We start from the raw sequence: 14,565 nt of genomic DNA on the forward strand, positions 1-14,565 counted from the left end.
ACAGAAAGCAGGGGAGGTTGTTTTTAGAATTTTTCCCAGACAAAACAGTAAAACTAGAAACTTTATGACTATGATGACAAAACAAACATGTGACATTTCCAAACAGCACAACACAAAGAAGAGTAACAGCTGGCAGGGAAAAGACTTTGCCCCTAAATGAGAGATTACAACTTAGTCACATAAAACACCTGCAAGTCACTATGGTGCCAGCATTACACCTGCTCTTCAGCCCACCCCCCCTCCCACAGAGGGTGGTGAAGCACCCTGCTCCCCATTGTCAGACCTCTCTTCCACTCACATGCACATTCAACTCATCAGCATTCGAGCTGTGCTCAAAAGACAACATAGCCACCTCATCTGTGCCATCACAAGCCAGCCTCTTGTGGCATATCCAGACTGCAGCACTGTCCCCTGAAGTCTAGTCTTCACTCACTCCCACTTAGACTCTAAAAATAGTGGGGCAAGTCATGTCGCCTCAGTACTCTAAGCCCCCCGTGTTCCCCATCTCGCTCAGCGTGGTCTGCTTCCTCACGTCCACCCCACTTCTTGCTACCTCTCAAACTCATCTAATGTCCCACTCTCCCTCACCACACTAGGCACTCATGAAAGCAGTCTGCCTTGGGCCTCAGTTCCCAGGGTTCCCTCTGCCTGCCACACCTGCGCCAGATGACAGCAGAGTGTGCTTCAGTGGTGACCACCCTGCCCAGCCCGTGCTCACCACAGCACCTCATCAGTCATTCCAACTCGCTTTACAGACTTTATGACCACCATCAGTTTCATTTTAGGCCTCCCTACATTCAAAACCAAGCTTCATACTACACAATTTGCCATTCTGTTGACCTAGAATAGTGTCTGGCCTTAGTGTGTATAAGGTGCTCAATTAATATTTTTTGACTAAAGGAACAAATTAGACAAAAAAAAAAACCCATAGATTCTAAAAGAAAACAGGCATAGAATACTAACAGGACATTTAAATGGCTAATAAGCATGAAATTGTGCTCAACTAATATAACAAAAAATTTAAGGGCTGGGGATGTGGCTCAGCTGGCAGAAAGATTGCCTAACATGCACAAGACCCTGTTCAGTCCCCAGCACTGTATAAAACCAGTAGTGAGACACTCACCATAGGCAGAATTTTCTATCCCACCAGTCAGCTCCCAAATAACCACACAGAGATTTATTATTAATTATAAATGTCCAGCCAATAGCTTAGGCTTATTACCAACTAGCTCTTACAACTTAAATTAACCCTTATTTCTTATCTATATTTTACCATGTGGTTCGGTACCTTTATTCAGTAGAGCATGTTAATCTTGCTTCTCAGGCCAACACACCCTCCTTCATCCCAGAGCGCGCGCTCTCTCCCTCTCTCTCTCAAGTTCCACCTAACCTCTTCCTGCCTAGCTACTGGCCATTTAGTTCTTTATTAAACCAATGAGAGCAACACATCTTCACAGTGTACAAAAAGATTATTCCACAACAATTCACCTGTAATTCTCGTACTTAAGACAGGAGAAGGGGAGTTCAAGGTCTCAAAAAACAAACAGGAGTTGGGGGGAAGGCTCAGTGGGTAAAAGCACTAGCCGCGCAAGCTGGGCAACCAAAATTCAATTCCAGAAACCCATGATTAAAAAACCCCTGTGTGGAACTAGACCTGTAATCCCAGCACCACTACTAGGAGACAGTAAGCAGAGACAGAGTCACCCAGAAGCCAACAGGACAGCCAGCCTGCATTACATGACACAACAGCAGGACAATGAGAGAGACCCTGTCACCAAGGTGGGAAGCACAAATCAAAAGTTGTCCTCTGCCTCCACAGATCTGCCTTCATGTACACACACACACAACACACACACACTAAAGAGACAAGGAGAGGCCCTGTCTCAAGGAAAAGGGGCTGAAGAGATGGCCCAGCAACGAAGAGCACTGACTGTTCTTATAAAGGATCTGGATTCAGTTCCCATCACCTTAAAGGTGGCTCACAACCATCTGTAACTTCTGTGCCAGGGATCCAATACCATCTTCTGACCTCTATGTGGAGACACCAGATACACACAAGGTACACATATATACATGAAGGCAAAACTGTGCTACATAGAAAATAAAAATAAATCTTTAAAAAAATTTAAGGTATTGCTTTTATAACACTGACAAACATATTAGTTTTTGTTTTTCTAAGATGGGTGTCACTATATTGCCCAGAATAGCCAGGGCTCAAGTTATCTTCCTGTCTCAACCTGAGTAGCAAAGACTAAAAGCACATATAAACTGATAATGTAAGCATGGTAGCATTTACTATAGAACTGTTTGTAATACGGCTAAAAAACCTATGGCCAAGTCCATAGGGCCTCCCAAACCACAGGAAGCCACAGGAAAATTCCTGAGTAAGGACTCTGAGTTAGAAATGTAGTCCAGGGAGATACAGGCAGGCATAGAAAGAAAGCCAAAGTCAGTTGTAATGAAGGAGACTCTGAGAATCCATCCACTAATACACTAGTAAGGGTATAACAGAAGTTAATCCAGTTTACAAGTCGGGGACAGGTTACAGGTCATTCAAAGTCATAAACTATATGGTAGACGTGATGGCTCAGGCACTTGGGGAGCAGAGGCAGGCAGATCTCTGAGTTCATGGCCAGCCTGGAGTATATGAGTTCCTGGTTAGAAGGGCTACATAGTGAGACCCTGTCTCAAAAAAAGAAAAAAAAAATAAACAATCTATATGGCAGGCTGGTTTTCCATTATGTTAAAGAGGTAAGCAGAGTTCCAAAGTTTTCATTCCCTTTCTCTTTGGTCTTCAATGTGATACAGAGAGACCACTCATTTATACCTTGCTTGGGGTGGGGTGGATATTAATGCTTGCCTGAGTCAGAAACCTCTAATTTATTTCTCCCTACTGGCCTTTACCAACTGAACCCCATGTGAAGGCTCAGTGCTATCTTGTCCCAATTTTTATCCCAAGGAAGGAGGGATTTAGATGCTGCTGCCAACTCTCCAGTAATATGGGACTGGACCTCTCACTGGCCCCTCCCATAACTGAGTATTTCATAACTCCTAGCCAAAGGCTTCTCACGAGTCCGCCCGGGAACTGGATTTGCTCTCAGCAAACGACCATCTGCCTGCCTCTCATAAGCTTCAGCTTGCTCTTGTCAAGGTCCCACAGAAAGAAGAGCTTCATCTGCTTACCTGCTTATCAAATGGTCACAGCCCACCTCAGTTTCTGATCGGAACTTGCTCCCCTGCTGGTCACTCATTGGTCAGACTCTGTGGGCTAGCTCTGGGTGGCCTTTCCCCACGCTAACAGTTACAGACTTTCTTGCTTACTCCCTCACCCCTCCATGTTGGGCTGGTGCCCACTCCCACTGTGGGAGAGTAAGTCAGCTGTGTTAAGCCACCACCCTCAAGTTCTCCTACAGCTTCAGTTAGGGTCTCACCTCCTAGCGGCCTCCCAAGGAGAGGTCTGGTTCCAGGTTCCTGCTTTTCTGATACTCCAAAACAGGCTCATAACTACCAAAGTAAAAGAAATGTTATGCCCTTAAACTAACATTCAAAAGAAAAAAAAGAAGAGCAAACAAACAAAAACTTAGCTAAAAGTAGGAATACTCCAAATGACATGTACCACACAGCCAGCACGAGGAACTTTTTAGTAGACGCCCTGTGCTTTGCAGGAGCATGCAGGTTGGGGGATACTCCTGACCTCTACTAAGTCAGGCCGTAAATGCTGCTGCACACCGCAGTACTACAGCCCTCCACCACCACAGCAAAGAATGACCACATCCCAAGTATCAACAACAGAGCCAAGGCTGAAAACCAGTTACAGAGCAAAATGTTTTAACTGGCTAGAAAAGGACCGAGAGGCAGGCAGTGCTTCTTGCGCTGTGCTGTGCTAAAGGAAGCCTACAAGTACAGAGAGGGGTGATTTGAATAGTAAAATATACATTCAAAGAGCAAACGGAAAAGACCTCAGGGAACAACGCTGCTGAGGAGGGCACCTCCACAGAAGGCCCTGTGCGAGCCAGAACTGCACCCCTAAACCCTGCTTCTTTATTTAAGGGTGATTACCTTGCAAACGAGAACAGAGCAACAGGAGATGAAAGCCAAGTGGGAGGAGGAGAAAGATCTATGGGCAAAGAATAATCCTGGGGATTCTAGCAGTCTTGAAATGGTTCGTTTTGCACATGGTACTAAGAAAGGCAGGCAGTCTCTCCAGTACACAATGACAGCACTATAGTCAACTCTATAAAAATTATAAAAATATAATCTCATAAAGAGACGGCTTGTTCATTTCCTTTAAAGTTGAAAGTAACAACTGATAAGCAATTTTACGTTCAGGCTATCCAACTCTAACTTCTAAGTTACATAGACTAGTATGTGTGTACTAGAACTGAGGTATGGCCATGCTTGTCTTCAAATACAGTGATAGCAAATGAACAGATGACTTTACTAAGATTGACACACAATCCCTAAGTAATCATGCTGAAAATGACAGCTCAGCATTTTGGTTAACGTCATCAACAAATGCAAAAGATAACCAAAGCCCACCTCCTAAGTAAGTTACACAGTGTGTCAAATACTGCTGGGCTTTTCAGTCAAGACCTGGGGGCTGTAAGAGTCCCAAGTGAGAATTTTTAGAACATTCTAGGCAGATACATACTGTATGCAAGTGATACAACACCTTAATTAGATTCAACCAGCAGACTGTATTACACTGCGACTCGGAGCAATAGTTCTGAGCCAAGATTACAATAAATTTCAAAATCTATAATGTGTGAAATTAAATTCCACAATAATGCATAAAAAATCCTAATTTGAATCAATTTTCACCTTGCAAATACATGAAAAACTAAAAAATGAAATTCAGAGTAGAAGAAAGAAAGAATGTACAGTATTAGTAAATAATATTAATTAGGAAGGCCAAATTCTACCAAATAAGAATTAGGTATTTTCTACCTCATTCATGCCGCTGCAAAGGCACTCAATTTGCCAAAAATAAAACCTTGGATTTTACCATTAGGGCAGAACACTTTCATATTATTTTAAGGTAAGTTCTAACCCCCAAAAGATTTATTCAAGATCTACTAGTGTACTCAAATAAATATACTGATTAAAACAATATTAATAATTAATAGTGTTAATGCCACATCTGCCATGTGAATGTGAATTTGCAAAACAGCAAAGGAAAGCAAACAGCATAGTAGTCTAAGATCCAGAAAGGCAAAAATACAGCGAATCTCAGTCACGTCAGTAAATTAAGAACATCATGGACCTAATATAACTTGGTTTCCACAGACTATGAACCATCACTTATTTTTATAAAATCTTGGTAGTTTGAATAGGATTCACCCTACAACAGAATAGGCAAACCCTCGGGTGAGCCTGTACTGTTCAGTATACTTTTCCTTCTATCTTTGCTTTTGTGTTAACTACAAGTAAGTGTGCACACAGCCATTAGTCTGTCTCCCCACACAGCCTGGCCCCAGGACTGTTGATTCTGATGGCCCACTGAACTGCTCTTCCTGCAATGGATTTGGGGTTCCTGGAGGAAAACTGAGTAATCTCAGCACAGTTAAGATTCTGTTCCCTCAAGCCACCGACCAGGTACATCTAGAAACCACTGGATAACATGTGCTTTGTTTTCTCATCTCTCTAATAACCAACACCAAAAGCATCAAGTTGGACCTGTTGCCAGCGCTGCTAGGTTTCCACCATGTGTGTTAACTTCATCACTGCAGTGCAAATGGTGCCAGATGGACATGTGGTCCTTCTTTTGACATCTTGGGCTTCACAAGAGGTCTGAGGACAGCCATGATGCAGAGAAGGAGATAGATGGCACCTCCAAAAGACAATGCCAAAGAGTTCCATGTTTTTGTGGGGTGGGGAGGAACAGGATCTCATGCAGTCCAGGATGGCCTTAAATTCACTATGTAGCCAAGAATGACCTTGAATTCCTGATATGCCTCTCTCTATCATGCCCTGGGATCACAGGCATATGCCACCACTCCAAATTAATAAAATGCTAAGGACAGAACCCAGGACCTCATGAATGGTAGGCAAGCACTCTACATCTCCAGTCCTTTTTTGTTTTACTGTTTTGTTTTTTTAAGAGAGGGTCTCATGTAGTCCTGGGTGACTCGAATGGCCTTCAACTCCTGACCCTCGAGTGACCTCCACCTCCTAAGGGCTAGAATTACATGTGTCCTGTATGTGTCACCACATGTCCTGCCCATTCGGTTTTTAAACAATTTAGAAATGTTAATGGCACAATGTCAACTGTCATGGCAGTTGTTATTACATGACAGAAGCAGCAGCATTCAAAACTTCAACACAACAGTAAGAAAACATAAAACAAGAGTCAAGGAATTCAGAGCTACAGAGAGTTGGAATGGACCTGGGAAATTACTGACTTCTGGAACGCTGTAACAATACTGATGAACAAAATCAGAACTAGTCAGGATGCAATGCCATCCCGTCAGTGAAAAAGCTGACGCATAACATCACCTAATGGGAACAAGGAAAGTAAACTTGTAACCATGGTAAACCTGATATGAAGGGATGCCTGGGCGCATTCTGGTCAATAGGTGCAAACGTAAGCTTGATGTGGAAGTCATGTCTCTTCTTGGTGCCAGTGATTTTTGTAGACTAACAACTACAGAGCTGAGAAATCGTGACTCGTAGTTATGAGGAAGGGCTCTGGGCTCAGACGGCCATAAGACCCTGAGGAAGTTATTGAAGTCTCTACCTTTGCTTTCTCCACTACAGAAGGAAACATAACAGAAACTGTCTTCTTTTACAAAACCTGGCCAATCAACACAGCTCCCAGATGCCAAGTGTTATTCTTGTGACAAAGGAGTAAGACACACATGCAGTAAGCATTTTCTTTCTTTTTGGGCAACCATGTGCCAGCTAAACAAGACATACAGTCTACATGACAGAAGACGCCAAACCCTTGGAGGAGCAGTGACAGTAGGAAAACACAACTTCTCTAAGTAACAAGCTGAACCCTAAGAAAACAGACGTACAACTGGAAAGGGGAACAGACAAGATCACTTGACAAAACTGGGAACGTGGGGGTTGGGGAGCGTAGGGGAAGACGAGGGTAGAAGGGGAGTGGGGAGGAGAACTTAGGGAACGGGATAGTCAAGATGGGGGAAGGACAGAGATGAGAGCAAGGAAAGAGATATTTTGATTGAGAGCCATTATGGGGCTAGCAAGAAACCTGGCACTAGAGAAATCCCAGAAATCCACAAGGATGACCCCAGCTAAGACCCTAAGCAATAGAGGAGAGGGGGCCTGAACTGGCCTTGCACTGTAGTCGACTGATGAATATCTTAAATATCACCATAGAACCTTCATCCAGCAACTGATGGAAACAGAGGCAGAGACCCACAGCAGAACACCGGACTGAGCTCCCAAAGTCCAGTTGAAGAGTGGGAGGAGTGAGAATATGAACAAAGAGATCAAGACCAAAATGGGTAAACCCACTGAAACAGTTTACCTGAGCTAACGGGAGCTCACCAACTCCAGCTGTGGTGTGGGAGGTTCATCTGTCTGTGTGTTGCTTTTATTGGTTAATGAATAAAGAACTGCTTTGAGCATATGGCAGGGAAGAACAGAACTAGGCAAGGAAAGCTAGGCTGTATGCTGGGAGAAAGGAGGTGGAGTCAGAGAAATGTCATGTAGCCCCACCGAAGACAGACACCAGAACTTTACTCAGTAAGCCACAGCCACATGGCAATATACAGATTAATAGAAATGGGTTAATTTAATATAAGAGTTAACCAATAAGAAGCTAGAGCTAATGGGCCAAGCAGTAATTTAAATAATAGTTTCTGTGTGATTATTTCAGGACTAAGCAGCCGGGAAGCAACAAGCGGCCCCTCCTCCAACACAGCTGGACAGGGAAGGAACCAGCATAGGTCCAAACTAGTCCTTCTCAATGTGGGTGACAGTTCTATAGCTGGGGCAGACTGCTTGTACTGGCTTTTTTGGAGTCCGTTCTCTTTGGATGTATACCTTGCTCAGCCTAGATGTAGTAGGGAGGGCCCTGGACCTTCCCCAAAGCAATGTGCCTTACCCTCTCTGAGGAGTGGTTAGAGGTGGGATGGGAGGACAGCTGGAGGGAAGGGGAGGAGGGGAGGAAGTAGGGATTGGTATGTAAAATGAAAAATGATTGTTTTATTTTGTAGAAGATAGATAGATAGATAGATAGATAGATAGATAGATAGATAGATAGATAGATAGATAGATAGATAGATTTTTTAAAAACTATAAAAAACAAAACTTCAACAAAAAGTCTAAAGTGCATGCTGTAGGCACAAAGATTTCAGCACAGCTCCAAAACAGAGAGCCCTTTTTCTGTACACCTACAGAGACTCATAGCTGGCTGGTACAGTTACCTCCTACTCTCTACAACGGCTCACTAAAAATGTACCAGCCTATCCATAAAGTACCAATCCTCGCAAAACAAGTTCAACAGCACATTAAAAGGATTATATACACCAGGACCATATAGTCTCTATTACAAGGTCTGAGGACTATTCAACAGACCAAATCAAGTTAACAAACTATACAAATGAGAAGAAAATACATTATCATCTAAATTGATACAGAAAAGCATATGGCAAAATAACACCACTCCATAAAAGCACCTGACAAAAAAGGAATAGACAAGAACTACCTCAACATAATGAAAACCTAGGGTTACCATCATATGCCATAGGAAAACCCGAAAGCTTTCCCTCTAAGACCAAGAGCCATCTCAGCACTCAGAACAGAGTGTAGCAGAAGGACTGTGGGGATTTTAAAGCCAACGTGGGTTACAGAGTGAAGTCCAGGACAACCTGGGATACAGTATGAGACGTCACCTCAAAATTACAAACCTCAGCTGGATATGGTGGTGTCTGCCTTTAACCCAGTACACCGGAGGGATGAGGCAGGCAGACAGAGCTCTGTAAATTTGAGGCAAGCCTGGTCTACATAGCAAGCTAGCCAAGGCTACATAGTGAAACCCTTTCCCAAAAACAAAAAAACATAAAGCACACACACAAAAACAAACCAACCAACCAACCTGGGGCCAGTGAGATGGCTGAGCAAGTAGGGAAAGGTGCTTGCCAAGTCTGACAACTCAAGTCCAGACACCTCAGAGATATAATAATTCCACAAATTGTTTTCTGACCTCCACACTTACACAGTGGCATTGCCCCCAAACAAGTATATAACTGAAATTTAAAAATAAAACTTTGAGATCAGTCTAGGCTATATAAAACCATGTATGTATATATATTTAAGGGGGGGCTGGGGAGATAGTTCAGCTGTTAAGAGCACTGGCTCCTTTTCCAGAGGACCTGGGTTCAATTCCCAGCACCCACATGGGAGCTCACAACTGTCTGTAACTCCAGTTCCAGGTGATCTGACACCCTCACACAGGTGAAACATAATAAAAAAAAAATTTAATATATTCAAAAAAAAAAACCAAGAGTTACTAAGTTTCACCACTTCTATCACTTCTATTAACACAGTACAGGAAGTACTAGCCAGAGCAAGTAGAGAACCAAGAAGTAAAACCTTTACATGATTCAAACTGAAGAGATACATAAAGCAAAGACTACCCCCCTCCTAATTTTCTTCCACAGACTGCAGCAGCCATCAGCTTCTAGTATTTCCTGCCATGGGAAAAAATAAAGACGCTGGGCTTTATTGTGTTTTTCAGAATGACGATATACTATACAAGGCTCTGTGCCTTGCTTTTTCAATTAGCACTGTGTCCTTTTAAATTTTTGTTTTATTTATTATTAGTGAAGTGGTGTTTAAGTATGAGTCAGAAGACAACTTTGACAACTTTCTGGGGTCAGTTCTCTGCTTCCCTCGGAGGCTCCAGGAAGCACTTCTTCCTGCCCAACCATGCTGCCAGTCCACTTAACAACATAGCTTAAATATTATTTATTATCAATATTTGACGAGGTCCTTCATTCTCCCCTCCACTCACCCCCAGACAGGGTTTCTCTGTGTAGCCATAGCTGTCCTGGAACTAACTCTGTAGACCAGGCTGGCCTCGAACTCACAGAGATCTGCTGTCTCTGCCTCCTGAGTGCTAGGATTAAAGACGTGTGCCACTACCACCCAGCTCTTTTATAAATCTATAGGTGGTCTACTATTAACATCTACTGTAATTTCACAAGAATGTTTTCCAAAAGAGAGAGAGAGAGAGAGAGAGAGAGAGAGAGAGAGAGAGAGAGAGAGAGAGAGATCCTTAGAAACCTGTAAGAAATAAGGACAGGAAGGAAGGAAGGAAGAAAAAAGGAAAAAGCATCCTCCAACTCCATTCCTTTTAACCATGGCCAAATAACACCTACAGTCTTAACTTCTAACAGCCTGGACTATATCTGTCTTTTGGTACTTTAATCCATGGAAAATACAATAAGCAGCGCAGACAGCTTTTATTCTGAAATTCTGTACCCACACTACTCACCATAATCTTCTTGTACAAAGCCATGACATTATCATCATCAAACGGTAGAAATCCGCACATAAGCACATACAAGAGGATGCCCATGCTCCAAACATCTGCCTAAGAGGGAAAAAATAGCATTAAAATACATTTCAAAAAGAAAGGACACAAAATGAATCACAGAATCTTCACAAAGCTGGAAGAGAACTAAGAACCGGCCAATTCAACTTGCTCATTCTACAGAGAGTGAACACAAAGCCCAGAAAGTCCAAAGTCACTGACTCAGTGGAAGACCTCCTGGCTTTGAATTCAGTATAGTCCTCTAGCCACATGCTAGTACTGAATAAAAAGTAACTCCTAACTGGGTGGAAACTGAGCCATGATAAGGAAACAAAGCCAGGTCTCTAATTCTCAAAGACAGTTTTAAGGCTACCAAGGGCTTAAGGTTACATATGAAGATTATGTAAACATGTAGAGAGATGTCTGAAAATTTCCTGGCCATCTGCAAATGTAACTAAGCTGTGTTGTAAAATCCTTTGTACATAGAGAGATCTTAATAAAACTCAGTGGTTGACTTTTCCAACATGTAGGGTGGCACCACAGCACTACAAATCCTAAACTCCAGAAGGAAGTTTACATCGCTCTGAGACATCCTTGAGTCTCATGAGTCCTGAGCAGTAACTATTTATTCAAGCAGTACTTGGCTTTGACCAATAATAATGCCACATTATTAGTCACAGCTCCTAATCTTGGTTGTCAACTTGACTACATCTGGAAACACTAAAACCAAGGTGCAGTTGTGTGATCAGAGATTGGAGGTGGGGAGACCCAGTCTAAGTCTGGAGCACACCTGCTAGTTGCAGCCTACACAGAAAGGCGTGGGAGAAGGAAGCTTTTGCGTTTTGCTGCTCAGTCTCACTCTCACTGACAAAGGTGTCTATCCTGTTGCTGTGACTGTTATTCTATCCAGTATCGTCAGGATTCCAACACAGCTCTTCTCAGACTCCAGCACCCGCCAGACTGAGACTGCAAAGACACCCTGCACCATGGACAGGACAATTACTAGATTCTTGGCCTTTCTGTTGTGAGGCAGCCATTATTGGATTACAAGAATTATAATCTATAACTCAATCTAGTAAGTCCATATTGTTTTTTCCATTCTGTCAGTTTTATTCCTTTAGAGAATTCTACCACTGTTCACTTGCTGGGGAAGTAGTACAGTGATAGTGCCTAAATGTGAGTCACAGCTTTCACCCTCATTTGACCCTTAGAAACCTGCAAGAAATAAGGACTGTAAGTAAGACCGACCTAGGCAGCATCATGTATCTAGGTAGTACACATGCACTAGATAACCGGTAACCTAGACCTGTCCGCTGAATCACAGCAGACAGGACTCCATGACAATGCTGATGTGAACAGTCTGCCTCTCAAGTCAACTACTCATCTGTGTTGCAAGCTATGGAGATCAGAAGTTAGCATGTATGTCTGAGAGGTGTCAGACATTTCATTTATTAAGTTGAGGCAATACAGAAAGTGAACACAGCCTTTTCAAATACCAGAGCAATCAAAACAGATTATGTCTGAAACTAAAAGATGAAAAAAAATACAGGAGTGTTCCCATAAAAATCTACCATCGCATACTGGAAAGAAACTAGACTTTCCAGTTATAACTCAATCAGGCATCTCCTGTCTCAAATTAGATAAGAGAACACACTAATTAACTAAAATCATAAGCAAAGGCAAATGTAAATAAGCCTATCCATTGACAAGTAAAATAAAAATAACTGGGTGAAGAAAAACCTCTGAAACATTTCCCATGAGACATTTGTGAAAAGCCTTAGAAACCCTACCATGGAACATGTCCTAGGCAGGACAAACATCAGAAGTGCCTCAATTGTTTACTTTAAAATGAAGCACTATGCCAGGCGGTGGTGGCGCACACCTTTAATACCTGCGCTCTGGAGGCAAAGGCAGGCGGATCTGTAAGTTCAGGACCAGCCTGGTCTACAAGAGCTAGTTCCCAGCACCACATAAACTGGATCTGGTGGCACATGTCAGTCATCCCAACACTTGGAAATAAAGACAAGATCAGAAGTTCAAGGTCATCCTTGGCTACATAGCAAGATCATAGCCTGAGCTATATGATACCCTGTTTCACAAACAAGCTGGGCATTGTGGTGCACACCTTTAATCACAGCATTCAGGAGGCAGAAGCAGGGGATCTCTGTGAGACCAGTTTGATTTACATAGTGAGTTTCAAGCCAACTAGAACTACATTGTGATATCCTATGTGTTATGTGATGTGTGTGTGTGTGTGTTGTGGGGTGGGCGTAAGAAAAAGTAAGAAAACCTAAAAGTTTTCCAGATTTCAAAAGAGTTCAAGTTGGCCAGAAAGACGAATCAGCAGGTAAAGAAGCATGCTGTCAAGCTAACATCATAAATTCAAACCCTGGGACCCTTATACTGGAAGGAGAAAGAGAAAACCAACTCCCATAAACTGTCCTCTGGCCTTCATCTGCATGCACAATATGTATGTACACACATACACACATACATGTAAACAGAATAAAGCTATAAAGAGCATCACTAGGACAAGCACACATTTTACAGGGGTCCGTAGCATAAGGACTCACATCTGTACTTCCAGCACTGGTGAGGGGAAGATGAGGTAAAAACACCCAAAAATTCAAGGCTAACCTGAGCTACATAGTGAGTTCTAGACCAGCATAGGAGACAAAACGGGTTTGGCTCTGTGAATAATTATCTTCCAGACAGGCATGAGGATGAGAGTTTAGATCCCCAAAGCCAATAAGCCAGGTAGTGTAACTTCCAAGCCTAGCACCTGAAATTCCCTTGTCAGGCTGGCTACCAAAACTAGCTGGAACTGGCCAACTACAGAGTTCAGGAAGAGACCCTGCCTCAGTAATGTAGAAGCTATCAACCAGACATCCACTTCAGACTTATGCAGGTACAGCTATAAACACACATGTGAATATATACATACACACACCACAAGGAAAAAGTTCTTCTCAGGAAGCTGAGGCAGGAAGACCTCAGGTTGGACAATTCAGCTTTCCAACTGAAAATATAAGACCTTGTCTCAAAATTTAAAAACAAAAAAACAACAAAAACTAAAGGGGTTGGGACTTAGGTCAGTGGTAGTGTTAGCATATTCAATCCCAGTACACTTCAGGAAATACAGGCAGTACTCCAGTTACTGCCCAGGCTGCTGCCCTCTTGCACCAGATTCAATAAACTATCCTCCCAAAATAAATACATATTTTCTCTGCCGCTTCCTAAACAAATAAATGGATGAATGAATAAGTAAATAAATAAGCATTATCCTTGCCACTGCCAAGTCTCCCAGAGGCAGGGACTCAAGTGCATTCAAGATTCAGCTTCACCTTACCCCACCGCCATGGCCAAAAGGCACTGTTGCTGAAGGAGTAATGGACGGCTTTATGGGAGATGTTCATGACCACACTCATCCACGAAAGCCCAGCTCTAAGCTCATCTCTCTGTGTCTGCCTCCAATTGTGATATGCCTGTGTGTGTCAAGACGACGAAAGCTCTTTATACTGAGCACCAAATCAACCTAAAGTTACTGAAAGCAAGAAACTAAACAAATGAAACTATGAAGCCCATAAAGCTACACAGTGGGTAAGGACGACAGCAAAGACTCTCAGCCAAGAGGTCACGGAAGAGCACTTCAGATACAAGAAATGGACAAATTAAAAATTTGGCTCATTTAAAATAAAAGAACAAACAAAACAGGGCTGACAAGATGACTTCACAGGAAAGGCACTTGCTACCAAGGCTGACAAGCTGAGTTCAATGTCTAGAACCCAAATGGTGAGGATAGAACTAACTGCTGAAAGTTATCCTCCGACCTCCATATGTACACTGTGGTATTCGCTGCCCCAAAATACATACAAAATAGATGTAGTAAAGAATCTTTTTAAAAGAGACAATATATTAAAAATAATAAAATGTACATAAATACTTATGAAGGAATATGATGCTCAGTTTACATTCATATGTTTTTTAAAAAGGATCTGCATAATATGTATGGTCTAAGAAAAAAGTAAATAGAGGAAAATATAAATAAATACAAATTTAAA

The 14,565-nt window shown here is 42.5% G+C and overlaps 1 protein-coding gene across 1 annotated transcript in view; it reads right to left on the reverse strand.

Annotated features, from left to right (window-relative positions):
• Melk (maternal embryonic leucine zipper kinase) overlaps nucleotides 1-14,565 on the reverse strand; it is a 66,404-nt gene that overhangs the window by 37,118 nt on the left and 14,721 nt on the right. Inside the window, exon 8 of the mRNA XM_057790645.1 lies at nucleotides 10,466-10,564. Coding sequence (XP_057646628.1) covers nucleotides 10,466-10,564 — 99 coding nt within the window. The remainder of the gene's footprint in view (nucleotides 1-10,465; nucleotides 10,565-14,565) is intronic.

This window comes from Chionomys nivalis, chromosome 16, assembly GCF_950005125.1.
Source record: "Chionomys nivalis chromosome 16, mChiNiv1.1, whole genome shotgun sequence".
Lineage (NCBI taxonomy): Eukaryota > Metazoa > Chordata > Mammalia > Rodentia > Cricetidae > Chionomys > Chionomys nivalis.